Source organism: Accipiter gentilis, chromosome 5 (assembly GCF_929443795.1).
Source record: "Accipiter gentilis chromosome 5, bAccGen1.1, whole genome shotgun sequence".
Lineage (NCBI taxonomy): Eukaryota > Metazoa > Chordata > Aves > Accipitriformes > Accipitridae > Astur > Astur gentilis.
This window is the reverse complement of record NC_064884.1, coordinates 43780489-43801043: the sequence shown is the minus strand read 5'-3', so window position 1 is coordinate 43801043 and position 20555 is coordinate 43780489. Positions and strand designations below refer to the sequence as shown.

At 63.2% G+C, this 20555-nt stretch overlaps 1 protein-coding gene across 2 annotated transcripts; it reads right to left on the bottom strand.

The window, feature by feature from the left end:
- Positions 1 to 3219: 3219 nt before the first annotated feature.
- SLC4A1 (solute carrier family 4 member 1 (Diego blood group)) lies at positions 3220 to 20080 on the bottom strand. Of its 2 annotated transcripts, XM_049800826.1 has the most exons (22): positions 19962 to 20071; positions 15470 to 15561; positions 15245 to 15341; positions 14236 to 14305; positions 13984 to 14084; positions 12681 to 12754; positions 12304 to 12481; positions 12092 to 12227; positions 11706 to 11847; positions 10978 to 11053; positions 10230 to 10414; positions 9431 to 9641; positions 9117 to 9320; positions 8762 to 8910; positions 7900 to 8094; positions 6976 to 7143; positions 6629 to 6718; positions 6347 to 6513; positions 5983 to 6236; positions 5720 to 5889; positions 5308 to 5481; positions 3220 to 4838 (listed from the first exon to the last, which is right to left on the bottom strand). In XM_049800826.1, the coding sequence occupies exons 2-22, from the start codon at positions 15485 to 15487 to the stop codon at positions 4758 to 4760; spliced, it is 2940 nt and encodes a 979-aa protein (XP_049656783.1). In that variant the 5' UTR covers positions 15488 to 15561; positions 19962 to 20071; the 3' UTR covers positions 3220 to 4757. The 2 variants fall into 2 exon arrangements, with proteins under 2 accessions (XP_049656783.1, XP_049656784.1); XM_049800827.1 differs by lacking the exon at positions 15470 to 15561 and having other exon boundaries at positions 3222 to 4838; positions 19962 to 20080.
- Positions 20081 to 20555: the final 475 nt, after the last annotated feature.

Here is a 20555-nt window from a genome sequence, read left to right as displayed (position 1 = left end):
CCCGCTCCGGGAATGCAGGATGAGGCCTGGGAATGCAGGGTCAGGCCGCGGGACTGGCTGGCTGCATGGGAATGGTCAGAATCCAGGAGATTTTTCCCTGCTGTTTATATGGGGGGAAAAAAAAAATAAAATAAAAAAAAAATAATCCCCAAATCTGGCTGCAATTGGCCCCCCCAAGCTGATTTGGGGTCGTAGGGGTGGTGATGGGGGAAAGCCCGGCTGCGCAAGTGGCTTATTTGGGCCTTATCCCCAAGCGAAGGATCAGCCGGGCGGATGGACGGCCCCTCCGCCACGTCCCGCGGTCCTGCCTCCAGCCGGCACGGCCGCCGAGGTGTGCCAAGCCGCGCCAGTCGGCTTCGGCGCCGAGCAGTTAATCCCTCCAGCGAAAGCTTAAAAAGAAATATATATATATTTATTCTGCGTGGAAAGGGCCCGCGGCTGAGCTGTTTTCCCTGGTCTAAATTAGGTGAAATGTCACTGTTTTGCAAGAGGGAAAAATTGCAAAAGAAAAAAAAGAAACCGACAAAATATTTAGAGGCAATCAGGCCAAACACGTAAAAAATCAACATTTTTAATCAAAAAGCCATTTTGGATGGGGCACGCAAACACGCTGCGGCCCTGATGGCGGCTCAGATCCCCCCCCCGCGATGCGGTTGTGTGGCTTTTGCCACCGAGGAGGGACACCAAGAGCCCTGGAAATCAGCCAGAAACCCTTGCAGCAGGTGGGCCAGAAACAGGGACTCCTCAAATACGCCCCCCAAACGCTCCCCTCCTTGCTCTGTGCCCTCCCCGGGGCTTGCTTCTCACCAAGGGAATTTTTTAATTGCTGTTATTTGTGTAGATGAATTTTTTTTTTTTTTTTTTTTGCAAATAAAGGTGCAGTAAGATGGAGCAACCGGAGCATTTGGCGAAGGGGAGCATTGCATTTTCACTTGTTCAGTGCAGAAACAGTACCAGAAAGCTTTCGGCTGGGTGCCCCCGGGAGGTCCAAGGCTGTGGCCCTGCCTGCATCGGCAGAGGTACGGGCAGCACAGCCGAGGGCGGCTCGGCCATCTGATGGCACGAAGCGCCCCGTGATGCTGCGGGCACCCTGCACCCCACCTCTCCCCTTCCAGGGGTGATGCTACGACCTGACCCAGCCCTCCAGCTCTGTGCTCCCCCCCTCCTCGTTAGCTAATATTTTCTTTTTCCCCCTTGCAATTCACACCCTGCCACGAGCCACGGCTGTGGGTCCCCACCACAAATCACCCCCCAACCACATTTTGCTGAGCTAAGTCAAGCTCAAATGAGAGCTTGACCTAAATCCCCCCCCCTAAACCAGGCTGGATGCCATGGCAGTGACCTCGCTGACACATCCCAGAGAATAAAAAAAGCTTTTCCCAGGGGGAAAGGAAGAAGGATGGGGTGCAGGCAGGCTGCGCCGGCTTCAGGCAGATGCCTTCTTCCATCGCTGGCACGGCAGCACTGGCTTTCGGAGGCAGGGATCACAGCAGCGGGTCCGGCCGGCGGCAGTGGCACGCAGAGCCCTCCCGATGACACCCAGCGTGGCTTGCCCACGTGAGACCAGCAGAAGGACAGGCAGCTGCCGGATCTGCAGGCCTTAGGCCGAAAAACACTGGCTGCGTACCTCTAGATCCGGAAAACAAGGGCGGGCAGCTACACAGGGCTCAGAAAAAGCTGGTGACCGCGATGGGATTTATCCCAGCCCCACAGAGAGCCTTTGGGGTCACGGTCGGGAGCAGTCGCAGATGCTGAGCCCAACGTCTGCCCCATAGAAAGGCACGGGGCAAATGGATACGTCCCTTCCCACCGCCCTATTTACAGAGCTGGGCCATGGGCAGGTGTCCTCCATCGGGGCAGCAGCCCTGCTGATTGCTCTCGTTAATGAGATTATGGGTAATCAGGATCAATTTAGTGCCAGCGTGGCCTGGAGTGGGGTGGAATGATGGAGGCTGGGGTCTGTTCTGTGGCAGGTTACTACAACGTCCCGGGGCAGACGGCTTAGTGTGTGTCCTCCGGAGCAGGGACGGCTGTGGCCGTGTGGCCGGCAGCAATAGGGCAGCACCCTGGGGTGGAGGGGGGTGAGGGGGGGCTGAGCATCCCAGGATGGCTGCGGGGAGCATCCCGGGATGACTATGGGGAGCATCCCGGGATGACTATGGGGAGCATCCTCGGATGGCCGCAGTGAACATCCCAGGATGACTATGGGGAGCATCCCAGGATGACTATGGGGAGCACCCCGGGATGACTATGGGGAGCATCCTCGGATGGCCGCAGTGAACATCCCAGGATGACTATGGGGAGCATCCCAGGATGGCCGCAGTGAGCATCCCAGGATGACTATGGGGAGCATCCCAGGATGGCCGCAGTGAGCATCCCGGGATGACTATGGGGAGCATCCCAGGATGGCCGCAGTGAGCATCCCGGGATGACTGTGGGGAGCATCCCAGGATGGCCGCAGTGAGCACCCCAGGATGACTATGGGGAGCACCCCGGGATGACTATGGGGAGCATCCCAGGATGGCCGCAGTGAACATCCCAGGATGACTATGGGGAGCATCCCAGGATGACTATGGGGAGCACCCCGGGATGACTATGGGAAGCATCCCAGGATGGCCGCAGTGAACATCCCAGGATGACTATGGGGAGCATCCTAGGATGGCCGCAGTGAGCATCCCAGGATGACTATGGGGAGCATCCCGGGATGACTATGGGGAGCATCCCAGGATGGCCGCAGTGAGCATCCCAGGATGACTATGGGGAGCACCCCGGGATGACTATGGGGAGCATCCCAGGATGACTATGGGGAGCATCCCAGGATGGCCGCAGTGAACATCCCAGGATGACTATGGGGAGCATCCCAGGATGGCCGCAGTGAGCATCCCGGGATGACTATGGGGAGCATCCCAGGATGGCCGCAGTGAACATCCCAGGATGACTATGGGGAGCATCCCAGGATGACTATGGGGAGCATCCTAGGATGGCTGCAGTGAGCACCCAGGATGCAGCGAGCATCCCGGGACACCATGGCAAGTATCTTGGTACAGCTACACTGAGTATCTTGGGGTGGCGGGGACAGACACCTTCAAGGGATGCTGCTGGTCTCTTGGGGGGGGGGGGGGGGAGGCAATTAAATAAGGTGACACCCCCCCCCAGCAAATGCTCAACCAACCAGAAAGAAAAACCCCACTTCCTCTCTGATTTTATTTATTTATTTATTAAAGCCTTTATTAAAGAGGTGGGTGGGGAAGGGAAGGGAAAGCAAAAAACCAAAGCTCGCAACATTGTTTATTTCAGACACATAATTAATAAAACTAAACCAACCCAAACATGAGGCAGCACAGCCCTGGGCACGGCTGCCCCACCTCCGCCATCCTCCATGCTGATTTTGGGGCCTCCCCTGCTCCGGTTTATGCAAAAAGGAGCAAATTCACAGCCTGATCGGGTGTGCTGCACCCTGGCTGGATCCAGCCCTTGGGTCTGACCAGGACAGGATCAGCCCCGGCAGAAGCAGGAGGATGCTCAGCCAGTTTGGGAGCAATCCTGACGGAGACGGGGCAAGACGCGGTCAGCAAGCAAGGGAAAAATCAAGGAAAAACTACACGGATTTAACTGAAATGCTAAAAAAATAAAGAATTATACTAACACTAATTCATCAGTTAAATGATGCTGCCTGACTGGTCCGTAGAGTTTAGGCCCTGACCAGGATCCTTTAAAATAAGCCTTTCTAGAAAATTGTAAATTTTTATATAGTTTCTCTCTAGTATATACACACACACGCACACGGCCCCCACTGTGGGCAGGAGCACAATCAGCCTTTAGAAATAAATTACAGACTCCCCCAATCGCTAGCATCAAATATACAGATCACTCCTTGCAGCTGCTTTTTTTTTTTCCCCCCCCTCATTTTTTTCTTTTTTTAAGGCACTTTTCTGGCCTTTTTTTTGGATTTTTGTTTGGTTCTACGTGAATCCTACCTGCGGAAGCATCAGCATAATTTTTTTGGGGGGGTGTTTTTACCATGATTATCTTCATTGCAAATATATAAATCCCCTCGCTAGACTATTTACATCCTGACCCTGGGAGATGCTGTGAGCGGCCATGAGCGCAGCAGAGCCGCCGGGATGCTCTCGCCGGAGCAAAACGATGGAGAAAAGAGGAAAAGGGCTCTGTGGGGTGAAGGGTCTGTCCCAGCTCGTGTTCATTAGCACTGAAAGTTCGTTTGGGGAAGAGGGACTGGGCAGGGGGGACTCCCCAGGGGAGGCAGCTGGGCTGGGGGGGAATGGGGGGGGACCCCATCCTGCTGCATCTCCATCCCCACCATGTCACCCTGTCCCTGCCTTCCTCCTGTCTCCGGGCTCGGGCGTCTTCCTCCAGCTCCTTCCCGTGCCTGGTCACAGCCCCAGGGTGGTCTTGGGGACAGGACAGTGACATGGGACATAGGCCATCCCACCCTGCCATGGGGTGGGGGGTGGCCTGTGGGACCCCCCCCCAACCCGGGCAGCCTCTTCTCCAGAGAGTAGCAAAGTGTGGGTGAGACCACATCATCCAAAATAGTTTTAAAAAAGGGGAAAAAATGGTAAAAAAAAAAAAAAAAAAAAAAAAAAAGTCTCCATTCACAGGGTGGGGACCGGGGCCGTGTCCCCAAGTTCTCTGTCACCCAGCAGCCCCGGGATGGCAGCAGTGGAGCTATAAGAAGGTGGGGGGAGACCAGGGGGGTGCTGGGCCATCCGGGGGGGGTGGGTGGCAGTGAGCCCTTAGCTGGGCATCTGCACCTCGTTGTACACGTCCGTGCCCGCCACCTCTTCGAAGGTCACCACGGCATCGTCCGCATCCAGCTGGAGGGATGGGAGAGGGTGTTAGGTGGGATGGGGACTGGGACGGGGACAGGGAGAGATAGGATGGGGACAGGGTGGGTGTGGGGAGGGGTCAGGAATGGGGACAGGATTGAGGACAGGGACAGTGACGGGGATGGAGACAGAGATAGGGGCTGGGATGGCTATGGGAATAGGGGCAGGGATGAGGCTGGGGACAGCAATAGGGGTGGGAACCAGGATGGAGACAGGGATAGGGATGGAGACACAGATGAGGATGAGGATGGGGATACAGATGGGGATGAGGATGGGGACAGGGATGGGGATGAGGATGGAGACACAGGCAGGGACAGGGATGAGGGTGGGGACGGTGATAGGGATGGGAACAAGGATGGAGACAGGGATAGGGATGGGGATGAGGATGGGGACAGGGATGGGCACAGGGATGGGGACAGCGCCGCAATGGCTCCCAGCCCACGCCAGGGCTACGTACGCATTTGAGCTCAATGTCCTGGAAGATCCTGGGCAGCAGTAAGCGCCGCAGGGGCACGGTGAGGATGAGGACGAAGGGCAGCGCCAGCGAGGCCGGGGTGGACTTCACCACCCACAGCAGCCCCAGGACGATGATCTGGGTGAAGGTGAAGAGGTGCATCCGCCAAGTCTTCACCTGCAGGACAAGGACCCCAGCGGGGTCAGGGTGGTGAGTCCAGCACCCCGCACCCTTGCCAGGGTGCTGACTACTGGGCAGGACCAACGGCCTGAAGAGCCCAGCGAAGGTCAACGCTGAAAGAGGAGGCTCTTTGGGGGAGCCCCAAGCAACTGCAGGCAGCACCGCGGGGGTCCTGCAGCCCAGGACACCCCCCAAGCCCACGGCCACCCCACCGGGTGACACAAGGCTCACTCACCCGGGTGACGTAGGGCTCTCTGGGGTGGTACTTGGGTGGCATCAGCAAGAGCAGAATGCGGTCAAAGAGCTGGATGCCAAAGAGGGAGGTGACGCCCATGTAGAGGAAGATGCCGAAGAGCACGGCCAGCGGGATGTACTTTAGGATGGGCTCCATGAGGATGGAGATGCCTGCGGCGGAGAGGGAGAGGTCAGGGAGAGCTGTTGGGGGCACGCAGTCCTTGCTGCCCGGGCTGGGGTGGGGGGGGCACGTCCCCAGCTCACCGATGAGTAAGGCCACAAAGAAGCCGCTCACGCGTTGCTCCTTGACCTCCAGGATCTGAGACTTCTCGCCAGGAGCGGAGGTCTTGCTCATGACGGTGAGGGCGTTGGCGTGGGTGATGGTGCGGACGGTGGTGGCGCTGAGCCATGGCATGCCGAAGAGGGCGGCCACCCCCCCCATGGCCACGATCAGCAGCAGGTCCAGGTGGAAGCCGGAGCCTTTCACCAGTTTCCTCTCGGGCTTGCTGACGATGAGGCTGCCGGGGACAGAGAGGGAAGAGTCAATGGTGGGAAGTCCCTTTCCATCCCTGTCCTGCCAGGCACCCCGCAGTCCTCCCTTCCCTCCCTGTATCCCTCCGGTCCTCACGTGGTGATCTGTGTCTCGAGGAAGATGAGGATGAAGACCAGGAGGGCGGGCACCACGGAGGCGAACATCATCCAGATGGGGAAGCTGTTGTCCTCCCCCATGGGGTTGATAAACCAGCCCCGGGCGGACGAGTTGGTGACCTCCAACCCTTTGGGGACATTGAGTTTCTGGATGGGAGCAGAGATGGGGGAGTGAGGGGACAGGGATGGGGCACCCGGCTCCCCGTCCCCTTGTTGGGGACACCCGTCTCCCCGCAGCCCTGCCCTCCCGCTGCTCCCTGACCTGCGTGTACGTGTCCTTGATGAAGAAGTCGACCAGCGCCATGATGAAGATGGAAATGGGCACCCCAAAGTCCCCGATCAAGCGCCGGACCTGGGGGGACACCGTGATCCCGTTAAACCCGCCTGTGTCCCCACCCAGCCGAGGGGATCCCCGCCTGCCGTGTCCCCGCCGGCAGCGAGCTCTAGCAAAGACCTCTGCAGGAGCATGCAATGAGTTTGCACGGTCTCAGCCAGCCCCTTTCAGGAGACCGCACCCGCCGAGCCCCCATTTTGCCCCCAGCGCTGTCCCAGGGTCCAGTGGGAGGACGATGACGATGGGGACACCACTGTGCTCCTCCCCGTCCTCACCCTGCCAGGCAGGAAAGTGCTATTCTTGAACTTGCGGAGGAAGAAAGCCAGGAAGAAGGTGCCGGCCATGAGGACGAGGGACAGCAGCGCCGTGTTGGGCTCTGGCACCTTGGGGTTAACTACGTCCGTCGTGTCGTAAAACCGCTGTAGCGGGTGATTCTTGAAGATCTGTGGAGGAAAAGGGAGAGGGTCAGAGAGGATGGGATCCCTGCTAGCGGGTGGGGATGGGGGATCCCTCTGAACTCCTCCTGCCATGCTGGGAGCCCCGTGGGTGTGTGGGTGCGTGCCAGGACAACCGGTGAGGCTGGGAGCTTGGCACACGGTGAGCAGGGAGTTATTTTTAGGCTTGGTTTTCTCCACGCTCCTTCGGAAATGGGGCCGGAGCAGGGGCTGGGTGGCTCGGTGGGGACGGACGAGTACAGCCCTGCTGCGGACCATGTGTCACCCAGGATGTTTGGGGCTGTGCCGAGCCTGTAGAGGGGGGCACCTCGGTGTGATGGGGGGCCAGGGTGTGATGGGGCATGTGTCTTGCCTGTCACCTCTCCAGCACCAGAGGTGTCCCTGTGGGCACTCAGTGCACAGGGTGACACTGTCCCATTGCTACCAGCCAGCTGGGAAGGCTCTGAGCCAGGGGATGGGGGAAGAAATCAGGGCTCTCTGGGCAGTTCCTGGGCAAGGACCGTGTTTGCCGCAGCCCAGGTGGGACATCTGCCTGGGCTTCACCTCCCTGCCCCAACCCGCCCCCTGCGGAGAGAACCGCAGGCTGGGAAACACCTGGGAAGAGGAAGAAATCGCTGAGAGATGGGGTCCATCCCTCACCTGCATCCCTCACCCAGCTCCCCCCATTTCTATGGGAACCTGGGTGATGACTACAATCTGCAGCCCCCCACCTCTTTCCCACTGCGGGACCCCCGCGCCCCTCACCGTGACGAGCTTGTAGAAGGTCTCGTAGATGAAGATGAGGGAGATGAGGAAGGAGAAGATCTCCTGGGTGTAGCGGGACAGGTAGCGCACCAGGAAGCTGCCCTCGCAGGCCACCACCACCAGCACCAGCAGGATCAGCCAGAAGCCGATCCAGACCCGGCCCACGATGTACTCCATGCCATAGCTATTGCAGAACTGGGGAACCAGAAAGCAGAGCTCTGTCAGCCCCCCGGGAGCTCCTGACATGGGCACCCAGGGGGGCTGGACCCCAGGGTCCCACGGTGGCCCTGCGTCTCCTGCCCAGGGGCTGGGGGGTGCCAGGATGGGGACAGTGGTACCCCAGTGCAGCCGGACCCCTGTGGGATCACCCACTTGGCAGGACCCGCCTGGCATCACCCGCATGGTGTCACGCATGTGGCGTCAGCTATTTGGCATCACCCACGTGGCATCGTGCACCTCGCATCACCCCCTGTGCCATCCCCTGGATGGCTCTACCTGCGTGATAGCACCCATATGCCATCACCCACATGGCATCACCCATGCAGCATCACCCATGCAGCATCAGCCATGTGCCGTCACCCACATGGCATCACCCATGCAGCATCAGCCATGTGCCATCACCCACATGGCATCACCCATGCAGCATCACCCATGCAGCATCACCCATGTGCCGTCACCCACATGGCATCACCCATGCAGCATCACCCATGCAGCAGCATCACCCATGTGCCATCACCCTCATGGCATCCCCTCCCGGCAGCACCCTGTGCTTCTGCCAGGGCTGGTGGGGACACCACGAGCCCGCCGTGGGGACCACTGGTGGGTGGGTGGGGGACACCCAGGGGCGCAGGGGAGCACCCACCGAGTAGAAGGCTTCCTCGAAGACGAGGAGGGGCCCTGAGAAGCCGACGACGAGCAGGGGCTGGGCACTGAGGATGCTGAAGAGGACGCACTGCACGCAGGTGGAGAGGAGAAGCTCCGACACCCCCATCATGCCGTTGGTCTTCTCACCTGGAGGGGAGCAGAGCCGGTGGGTGCCGGGGGGGAGACAGCGCTGTGTCCCCCCCATCCCACACTCATCAGCACGGGGATTAGGGGGTGCAATACCCCCACCCCGCAGGGGAATCCCCAGGGGATGGTGCTGCAGGTGGTGGCAGCCCCGCTCCCCCAACCCCGTCCCCATCCCCTGGCGTGTCCCCAGTCTGTCCCCCCATTACTCAGCAAGCCTCCAAAGGTGATAGCAGGTGACAGCGCCGCAAAGTAGATGAAGATGATGGCGGCCAGACACTGGGGGGTCAAGGCGTCCTTGATGTCGCTGAGATATTTGGGGTACCGGCGGCGGATGTCCCTCACCAGCCCCCCAAAAGGCCTCCCCGTCCTGCGCAGGGGGTCGTCGTCCTCCGGTACCGGTTCTTCCAGCTCTGGGGACACAAGCAGGCGGCCATGGAGGGACCCCACCTGCAAGGGAGGGGGGTCCCGCCAACCACGGGGATGGGGGATCCCAGGGGGGCTGTGGTGGTCCCCGCCGTACTCAGGCCTTTTAGGAGGTCCTTGGCCGACGCCTTCTCGGGGGGCTGGTAGCGGCGGCGGAGCAGCTCGTGCTGCAGTGGCACCAGGCTGCGGAGGAGCTGCTCGTTAATGGTGTCGGTGGGCGGCAGGACGATGCTGGCCTCCAGGAAATCGTCCACCCCCTTCAGCAGCTCCTGGCGACTCTCAGCCAGGTAGGCATCCCGGCGAAAGACCTGCGGGGTGGCCCGGGGATGGGCGCTCAGCCATCTCCGGCACCCTTGGGTGCTGTTGGGCACCCACCCGGCCCCTGAGCATCCCCACGGGGATGGGGCATCGTGGGGACACGATCGCATGTGGACATGGGGGCATGAGGATGAGCAGGGGCACGGGGACACAGGGGCTTGGGGACAGGGGGGTAAGGGGGGATGTGGAGGACTTAGGACCACAGGAGCATGAGGACATGGTTGCTTGGACATATGGGGACAAGGGGACATTTGACCTCAGGGACATGGGAGCATGGGGCCATAGGGACACAGAAGTGTGGGGACAGGGATGCATATGGACATAGGGACAGGGGTGCATGTGGAGATGGAGACAGGGGTGCAGGAAGACATGGAGACCCAGAAGGATGAGGACACAGGTGCATGGGGACAAGGGGACATAGTGGCATGGGGACACAGGGACACGGGCACAGAGAGGGACAGGGCACAGTGGGACGAGCCCTGTTAGAGGGTGCAGCCCCAGGGCTGGGGACTTTGGGGTGCTCAGGGGGGCTGGCACCCTGGACGGCAGTGCTGGTGGCAATGGCGGGTGAGCCGTACCCTCTCGGACATCATGGTGGCGATGGTGCGGCCGATCTCGTGGTAGCTGATGTGGGGGCTGTCGGGGCCCAGGACCACGAAGAGGAAGCGGACGGGTAGGGACACGTCGAGGACAGTGTCCAGTGTCACCGCGTTCTTCAGGCGCATGAAGGCCAGCGTTGGCTGCTCCAGGAAGGCTGCGCAGCCTGGGAGGGAGGATGGGATGGGATGGGGGTCATGGGGGGGGCCGGGCACAGGGGCACAGGGATGTGGGGACACAGGAGCACGGAGACATGGGGACATCGAAACATGGGGACATCGGGATATGGACACAAGGTGACAGAGGCATGGGGGCATGGGGGGACAAAGGGAATAGGATAGGGGCACAAAGACATGAGGACAATGAGGCACAGGGACATACAGACACGGGGACACAGGGATAGGTGGGCATGGGAGCACAGGGACATTGGGGCGTGGGGACATAGAGACATGAGAACATGGGGGCACAGGGGAGTGGGGAAATGGGACATGAGGAGGACAAGGGACATGGAGACACGGGGCCCAGAGAGCAGCACTGAGCAGCAGCAGGCAGCGGCGAAGGCTGAGGACGGGGAGAGTCGAAAAAGGCACAAGAAATGCAGCGAGTGAGCGAGCAGGCAGCGACGGGCAGACGCCAAAGCTCCCCCTGCACAGCCCGGCCCCGCACCCACCGTCCTGACCCCGCACCCACCGTCCTGACCCCGCACCCACCTCCCCTCTGACCACTCACCCACGAGGACCAGCGTGGCCTCGGCATCTTTGGGGACCTTCTCAGGGAGCTGGGGTCTAGTGGCCCTGCTCGGGCTCTGTTGCAGGCAGACAAATAGCAGGAATCAGCCAGCCATCCCTGGTGGCTGTCCCCTGCGTCTCCCCCTCCATCCCCTGCGTGTCCCCCCACCATCCCCTGCGTGTCGCCTCTGTCCCCCGAAAGCCCGGCTCCCTCACACCATCCCAAGGCAACACCTCCCCTGCGTGCACATGTACGTGCGTGCGTGTGCACCCGTGTGTGTGCACGCCCCTGCGAGCGTGAAGGTATGCGCGTGCATGCGCCTGCATATGCCTGCACAAGCGTGCACGTGCACGTGTGCGCACACGTGTGCCGGGGTGAGAGAAAGCGGTGCGCGTGGGAGTTTGGGGAGGTGTTTGTACCCGTGCACGCTCGTGCCTGTGTGAGTGCATGTGGATAGGTGTGCAAGTGTGCACGAGCGTGTGTCAGTGGGTGGGTGCACTCCCCGGGGGACGCGCAGCACGGGGGTCCCTGCGAGAGCGTGCAACTGCCCAGTGTGCGCACACGCGTGTGCGAAGGTGTGTGTGTTCACGTACACCTCGTATGCACCTCCCAGCAGCCCTCCCCAACACCCTGGCCAGACCTGGCACCCCCGACTCTCCACCCCAATGCCCTCCCTGCACCCCCCCCGGCCCCCCATCACCCCCCACCCCAGCCCTGTCCCTGCTCGCCTGCTCGGCCCCGGCCAGCCCGCGCATCTCCAGGGGCTGCTGCTCCCGCAGCAGCGGCTGCTCCGTCTCTGCCTGGCCCGTGCCCGAGCGCTGCAGCTGCGCCGGCGACGGGGTCCCAAACTGCTTGTCCTCGCTGGGGTGTCTAAAGCAGCAGTGAGGGCGGCGTCAGATGGGCCAGCACCTCTTGACACACCCCCCCCCCAAAACCCCATAAGACAGCCCCAGCTCTGGGGGTATTGCAGGGACCCCCAAAATGGGCTGGGAGGCAAAACCAAACCACGGAGGGGCTTTTCCACCCCGTGCCAGGCTCCAGCAGGACTCGCTGGGGCCGGATCCAGCCTGGACACTGGGGGTCCCCCCCCCAGGGCCATCACCCCCAGCCGTACTTGTGCTCCAGCAGCAGCGTCCTCAGGATGTCATCCCGGTCCTGCGGCTTGATCTGCCCCTCGTAGATCATCTGGTCGATGAGGACGTGGGCGATGGCCGCCAGCGAGTTGGCCGCCACGTTGAAGAGCACGGCGCCTACGGGGATAGCACCGTCACCGGCCGGCTGGCACGGGGTCCCTGCCACCATCCCGGCCCCAGCCGGTGTCCCCACCTTTGGGCAAAGCCCGTCGGATATCCAGGAGGCTGCGGTAGGTCAGGAAGGAGAGATGGGGCTGACCCCAGTGCCCGGCTTCCTTGAAGTCTTCCTCCAGTTTGAGCCAGTGGCTGGCCTCCATCCAGTACAGCTCCTTTCTGTTGTCCATGACCAGCTCGTGCAGCTCCACGTAGCCCTGCAGCCAGAGCTGGGGGTCAGGGTCCCCCCTGGCCGCACCGGGGGCCCCCAGGAGACCCAGAGCTGCAGCTCCGGTATCAGCATCTCCCCGTACCCTGGTGTCCCCAGGGCTTGGTGCGAGGTTGGTCCCCAGATGGCCACAGTCCACCCACCCCCGGGAATGGGGAAGGAATGGGGGTCCTCAGGGCAGCACCCACCTCATGGGTCTCTCGCTGGGACACAGGCCTCGTGCTCCCCCCCGCCTCCAGGTCCACATCGGTCACCGACGAAGCTGCGAGTGGAGCCACCGATGCATTAGCCAAGGCCCGGACCCCCCTGGGGTCTGTTGGAGGCATCTCCCCCTCATCACTCCCATCCCAGACCCAGTTGGGGTTGCCTGGATGTGTCTCCTACTCCATCACCCCCACCCCAGACCCAGCTGGGACTCGCTGGACGTGTCCCCCCCTCCATTGCCCCATCCCAGACCAAGCTGGGGTTTGCTGGATGCTTCCCCACCCCATCCTTCAACCAGTTAGGGCTTGCTGGATGTGGCCCTCCGTCACCCCCCACCCTGCCGGTGCCCACCTCCAGCCCCTCGAACCCTTGCAGCCCAGCTCCTGGGGCAAGGCGACAGTCTGGGGACATCACCGGCGCTGGGATGCGGGCAGGACTCGTGGCCACGCTCTGTCCCACCACCCTGTCACTGGCACAACCCTGACCCCAGCACTGAGCTCTGCCCCTTGGACTGGGATGGGGACGGCACATCCCCAGCCAGTCAGACCCCAGGAGCTCGAGGTGTCCCCGTCCCCGTCCCCCACCTACCTACGACCCCCCTGCGCTCCCCACGGCCTCGCAAGGCTCCAGCCCTATAAAGCGGGGGCCGAGCCCCACGCCCCACAGCCGCCGTGTGTGCACCGTAAATCCCGGAGCACTTTGCCTTTGCTGACAGTAAACACCAGCTCGGGTCCTGCTCGCCCGTGGCCGCCCCAGTGCCGGGGACAGGTTCACCCCGTCCCCTTCTCCCCCAAATGGGGACCACCGCGGTCCCCTCGCTGCCCCCAGCCAGGTCACCCGGCGGGGTGATGCCGTAAGAGCCGCATCCCGCTCTGCCGGCTGAAGGATGCTGTGCCCACGCGAGCAGGGATGGGGCGCGTGTGTCGTTCCCCCCCCCAGTGTCCCCGACAGCGTTGGCGGTGGCACGTTGGGCACGAGCCTGTCCTCGTCGCAGCCCGTTGCCACCGCCGCCAAGCCGCCCGGCGCCAGCCAGCGTTCAGCCCCAAGTGGTTCTTGTCCTCACCCCAAACAAAGACTTTATTTATCCTCAATCAGCGGGCGATTACGGACAAGCGGCAGCGGTCACCCCGTGGCGTGCCCTGACGCCCGGGTGACGGTCACCCCCGCGAATGGTGGGGACGGGGGTGGCAAAGCCGGGGCTGGTGGCGCGACGGAGGGCTGGGTTGGGGATGGGGGGTGGGATGCCAGGGCTGGGCTTCGTCCCCCGGTGCCCCCATGGTCACTCACGCTGCCCTCCGCCACGGCGGCTCGCCTGTCCCGGGGGGGCCCCGGCCGCGCGCCTCCTCCCATCCACGTCATAGCATCCCCGGCGGCTGGGCAAATACCGGCTGCAAAACACACACCGCCAGGATGGGGGGGGGGGGGGGGGGGGTCGGGAGTCAGCACCGGGCACCCATGGGTGCCGGCAGCCTCCCCTTGCCGATGCCAGCCGGGCAGGCTGGGCAGTGTCCGGCCCCTTGCCCGATTTGGGGGACTCACCGCAGGGGCGTCAGCTCCTCGGCTCTGGCCCTCCACGTGTGCAAGGGGGACCCGGTGCCGGCGCTGGCCCCTGCGCAGAACAGGCGGCAGCGTTACCCCCCCGACATGCGTCACCCCAAACGGGGACCCGAGGGGCTGGAGGCCGGGAGCCGGCACAGCCCAAGCAACCCCTCGGGGCGGCACATCCAAGCTTTTGGGCAAGGGGATGCTCTGGGGCATGCAGAACCCCCCAAACTCCCCTCACCTCCCTCCCCGGGGACTCTCAGTCATGGCCTCGAGGACCCTCGGGTGTCCCCAAGCTCGGCCCTGTCTCGGGCACCCATAGCCCTTGCGCTGGAGGTGGCACCTCACCGGCTCCAGGGCTTTGGCAAAGGGCGTCGCTGCCTTTGGGAGATGCGATCCCGAAGGCTGCGTGTCCCTGCCTGACCTCCCCGGGGCTCCGAGCGAGCCCTGCTGCCTGTGCAACGCTGGCACCCGTGCAACACATCTGTGCAACGCTGGCACCCATGCGACGCTGGTGCCCATGCAACGCTGGCACTCATGCAACGCGTCTGCGCAGCGCTGGTGCCCATGCAACACATCTGTGCCATGCTGGCACCCACGTAATATGGTGCTGATGCAACACGGGCACCCATGCAACGCTGGCACCTATACAACGCTGGCACCCATGCGACGCTGGTGCCCATGCAACGCTGGCGCCCATGCAACACACCTGTGCCATGCTGGTACCCCTGCTTAGCTGGCACCCCTGAAACTCTGGCACCCATGCAACATGCAACCTTAAACCACCGGTGCCCCCGCAACGCTGGCACCCAGCCGGTGCCGGTTCCCGTGCAACGCTGATGCCCGCGCGGTGCCATCGCCCACGCAATGCCATCACCCACGCAACGCCGTCACCTCTGCAACGCTGGCGCCCGTACGACACTGGTGCCCGTGCAACGCCATTCCCCATGCAACGACGGTGCCCACGCGTGCCCAGCGTCCCCCAGCACCCGAAGGAGCCACTCACTGCTCATCTCCCCCAGCGATAGGCGGGAGTCCTTTATGCCGGGGTCCTCGTAGCCCTCGGGGTCCAGGGTCCTCCTCATCCTCTCCTCGTAGGCCTCCTGCGGGGACAGAGAGAAGGGGGTTCAGTGGGGACCAGCACCCCCAGCGCCTCGCCGGGGCCGTGCCGGGGGTGGGAGCCAGCCGGGGCGCAGCGGTAGAGCCAGGGCTTGGGGCCGGGTCTCCCTACCTGACCGGGCCCCTCCATGGCTCCGGGCTCGACCCCCACCACCGCCTCGCTGCGTCCCGGCAATCAGCCCGGCAGCACCATAACCCGGCACCCTGTGGCATCAGGGCGAGCGCAGGGGAAAGGGAGAGAAAATCTGTTAGGAGAGGCCGGGGCGGTACTCGGTGCCCCCCGGGATGTGGGATTTGTTCCCTGGGATGGGGCTGAAGCCGGACGCCGGGGCCGTTCCCGCAGCCCCCGCCTGCGTAACCCGCTCCCCACGGGCCAGGAGGTCTCGGGGCCGGGGGTCCCCCGGGGAAGCGGTGCCCTGCCCTGCCTCCGTCTGGGATGGGAACCGACGTCAGGCGATGGCAGAGCCCCCGCAGCTTCCCACCAGGGACGTGGCATCCCGTCCTGGCCCACCCGTGCCCGCACATGCCGGTTGGTCCTGCCGTGTCCTGCGCCTGGGGGTCAGGTCCCCTGTGGACCCGCGTACATGGGCTGGATCCCACATGACCCCTCATGTGTGGGTGGGGTCCCCTATAGACCCACGCACAGGGCCTGGGGTCCCATATAGACCCACGCACAGGGACTGGGGTCCCATATAGACCCACACACAGGGACTGGGGTCCATATAGACCCACACATGGGGCTGGGGTCCCATATAGACCCATGCACAGAGGCTGGGGTCCCATATAGACCAATGCATAGGGACTGGGGTCCCATAGAGACCCACGCACAGGGACTGGGGTCCCATATAGACCCACGCACAGAGGCTGGGGTCCCATATAGACCCACGCACAGGGACTGGGGTCCATATAGACCCACACATGGGGCTGGGGTCCCATATAGACCCATGCACAGAGGCTGGGGTCCCATATAGACCAATGCATAGGGACTGGGGTCCCATACAGACCCACGCACATAGGTGGGGTCCCATACAGACCCACGCACAAGGACTGGGGTCCCATATAGACCCACACACAGGGCCTGGGGTCCCATATAGACCCACACACAGGGACTGGGGTCCCATATAGACCCACGCACGGGCCTGGGGTCCCATATAGACCCATGCACAGGGACTAGGGTCCATATAGACCCACACATGGGGCTGGGGTCCCATATAGACCCATGCATAGGGACTGGGGCCCCATACAGACCCACGCATAGGGACTGGGGTCCCATATAGACCCACACACAGGGCCTGGGGTCCCATATAGACCCACGCACAGGGACTGGGGTCCCATATAGACCCATGCACAGGGACTAGGTTCCATATAGACCCACACACGGGGCTGGGGTCCCATATAGACACATGCACAGAGGCTGGGGTCCCATATAGACCAATGCATAGGGACTGGGGTCCCATACAGACCCACGCACATAGGTGGGGTCCCATATAGACCCACACACAGGGCCTGGGGTCCCACACTGCAGTGCCCGGGACCCCCAGCAACCCCCCCCCCCCCCCCCCCCGCAGCCCCTGGCAGACCACTGGGGTGAGAAAGGGGAAACTGAGGCACAGCTGGGCTCACCGCAACATCCCAAAGCAGGATGGCACAGGCATCCCAGGGTGCGCAGCAGGGGGGGGGGGGGGGGGGGCCCTGCTGCCCCCCCCCCCTCCCCGCTCAGCACCCAAAACCCCTGCAGCACCCCCTAAGCAGCAAGTGGGTGCCTGGAGGTGGGAAGGTGCAACCTCTGCCTGCACCCCCCCCTTCTGCACCCCACTGTGACACCCCCCCACCCACCCAGGGCTGCCCCCACCCGTGTGTCCCCCCCCCCCCCGCAGCTGCCCCGGGGCTGTGGCGGGGGACAACCGCCAGGGGGCGCCCTGCCCCCGCACTCCGCCCCCCCCCCCCAGCACCCCCCCCCCTCCCCGGGGCACCCCCGGAGGGATCCACGGGTTCGAGTCCCCCCATAACCCCAAACGCCCCCCACACCTGCCCCCCCCCAGCCCGGAGCCTCCTTTGGGGGGGGGTCCTGCCTCGAGATCCTCAGCCCCCTCTGCCCCAGCACACACACACACACACATCCCCCCCCCCCGGGGGGATCCTCCCTAGATTGGGGGGATGAGAACCCCGGCTGCGCCCCCCCCCCCTCCCCGCCCCAGCCCAGGGACCCCCCAGAAACACGAGGGGGGGCTCATGGGGAGGAGGGGGGGGGGGTTGCTGCGAGGTCAGGGGGTCTTTGGGGGGGGACACCAGCTCTCCCCCCCCCCCCCCTCCTCAGATCTCACCAGGGTGATGCAGGAGCTCGCTCCCGGCCGGCAGCCGGGGTGGGGGCACGGAGACCCCCGCTGGGGGCTACGGGACCCCCCCCCCGGTGGGGTTCGGGAACCTCGGCGGGGCCACGGGAACGGCGGCCGGCTCCGGACCCGGCCTCCTCCTTCCTGCCCCGCCTGGCCCCGCAGCGCCAGCGGCCCCCGGTCGTCGTGTCCCCCCACCCCCACCCCCCCCCCCAAGGCCGGCCTGGCCCGGGCACCCCCCCTCCCTCCCCGAACCCCCGAACCCCAACACCCCCCCCCCCAAGTCCCGCCGGCGGCTCTTGCATCAGCCCGGTGTGCGGGGCTGCGTCCCGCTGATAACGCCCGGGCGGTGTCGGCCCCCGCCCCGCTCACACCCCCCCCCCCCCACCGTTGTCCGTCCGTCCCCCCCCCCCCCCCCCGGGGTCCAGGAGGTGCCCCGAGGCCGCGGTGAGGGGCTGGGGGGGGGACCCGCTGGGTACGGGTCACCCTGCGCCCAGGGGACTCGGGCCTGGCGAATCCATCCCTGTACCACCTCGCACCTTATAGAGCCCATACGTTCCACGCCGTGTGTGCCGTATAGAGCCCAGCTCACAGTGTAGAGCCCATACGTCCCAGGTATGGAGTCCATACCTCCTGCACCGTACACCCCATGTGCGCAGTATAGAGCCCATGCCTCCCATACCATGTGTATGGTATGGAGTCCATACCTCCTGCACCATACACCCCATGTGCGCAGTGTAGAGCCCATACCTCCCTTGTCATGTATGTGGTATGGAGTCCATACCTTCTACACCATACACCCCATGTGCGCAGTGTAGAGCCCGTACCTCCTTTGTCATGTATGTGGTATGGAGTCCATACCTTCTACACCATACACCCCATGTGCGCAGTGTAGAGCCCATACGTCCCATATCATGTGCATGGTATGGAGTCCATACCTCCTGCACCATACACCCCATGTGCGCAGTGTAGAGCCCATACATCCCATATCACGTGCATGGTATGGAGTCCATACCTCCTGCACCGTACACCCCATGTGCGCAGTATAGAGCCCATGCCTCCCATACCATGTGTATGGTATGGAGTCCATACCTCCTGCACCATACACCCCATGTGCGCAGTGTAGAGCCCATACCTCCCTTGTCATGTATGTGGTATGGAGTCCATACCTCCTACACCATACACCCCTTGTGCACAGTATAGAGCCCATCTCTCCTGCACCACATAGCCAACGTGCTCAGTATAGAGCCCATACCTCCCACGCCACATGGCTAGCATGACTCAGGACTGGACTCCTGCCTCCTACACCATCTATCTAGCACGGCTCCATATAGAGCCCAGACGTCCCAAGGCACGCATCGCACACAGTCAGCACGGAGCCCATACCTCTCGCACCATCCACGTAGTGTGGCTTGGTGCAGGACCTCCCTCCCACAGCAGGTGCTCAGTATGGAGCCCATACATTGCACGCCATCCATGCAGTGTGGCTGGGGTCCCTCCTGCAACAGGTACCCAATGTGGCTCAGTATGGAGCCTATATATCCCACACCATCCGGGCAGCATGGCTGGGATCCCTCCTGCAGCAGGCACCCAACGTGGCTCAGTATGGAGCCTATACATTCCATGCCATCTGTTCAGTGTGGCTCAGCTCCCTCCTGCAGCAGGTACCCAACGTGGCTCAGTATGGAGCCTATACATCCCACACCATCTGTGCAGCGTGGCTGGGAACCCTCCTGCAGCAGGCACCCAACGTGGCTCAGTATGGAGCCTACACGTTCCATGCCATCCATGCAGCGTGGCTGGGATCCCTCCTGCAGCAGGCACCCAACGTGGCTCAGTATGGAGCCTATACATTCCATGCCATCTGTGCAGCATGGCTCAGGTCCCTCCTGCAGCAGGTACCCAACGTGGCTCAGTATGGAGCCTATACATCCCACACCATCTGTGCAGTGTGGCTGGGATCCCTCCTGCAGCAGGCACCCAACGTGGCTCAGTATGGAGCCTATACGTTCCACGCCATCCGTGCAGCATGGCTGGGATCCCTCCTGCAACAGGTACCCAACGTGGCTCAGTATGGAGCCCATACATCCCATGTGGATGGGCACACCCTGCTGACATCCCTACAGACGCCACCCCACTCCGGGGGCACCCCGGGGTGCTTCCCCCAGCCCCGCCTGGCCCCACCGTCCCCCCCCGCCCACCCCGTCCCCCCGCTCCCAGCACCCAGGGACCCCCCGAGACGCTCCCACCACCCACGACCCCGCACCTTACCCCCGGGGTGGCTCCGCGACGCCCCTGCCCTCGCCGCCAGCCCCTGCCCGCGCTCCGCCTGCAGCTGCCCGCAGGGAAAGAGTCGCGCGCCCAAATGCCCTGAGTCACGCTCACCTCCCTAATCTTTCCCCCCTTTCGGGCTCACCCGGCCCCCCCCGGGGGCCCCCCGTAAACAAGGTTATCGGGGCGCAACATCTTGCGGCGTCGAGGCTGCGCCCTCCCTGCCTGCCCGCGCCCCTCGGCCCTCCCCAGCCGCTCGTCCTGCCCCGACTCGGCCGTGTCGTGTTCCCGGTGCCCCCCGCTATCTTATTTACGAGGCTCCGGGTTTCCCTGCGGGGAATCCCCGGGAACCCTCTGGCTGCCCCCCTCCTTCACGTAGGGTTGGGGTTTTCTCTTTTTTTTTAAAAAAAAAAAAAAAGATGGGGGGGTTCCTAGGAAGGTTTCCCCAAGGGAGGAGGCGTGAAGTGCCCGTGGATCCCTGAAGGGATGGGGGACGTGGCCAGGCTTCCGTCTGTCCCGTGGGATCGCCGTCCCCGGGGTGCCCTACGGAGAGGTGGTGGGACGGGCGCGGATGCTTCGGTGCAGGGCGAGGAG

Excerpts from the sequence above, each read along its gene's own strand:
- SLC4A1 (XM_049800826.1), bottom strand. Across the intron at positions 14,085-14,235 it reads GAGGAGCTGACGCCCCTGCG|CCGGTATTTGCCCAGCCGCC; the intron begins GTGAGTCCCCCA and ends TGTGTTTTGCAG. Across the intron at positions 5,890-5,982 it reads CTTTGTGGCCTTACTCATCG|GCATCTCCATCCTCATGGAG; the intron begins GTGAGCTGGGGA and ends TCTCCGCCGCAG.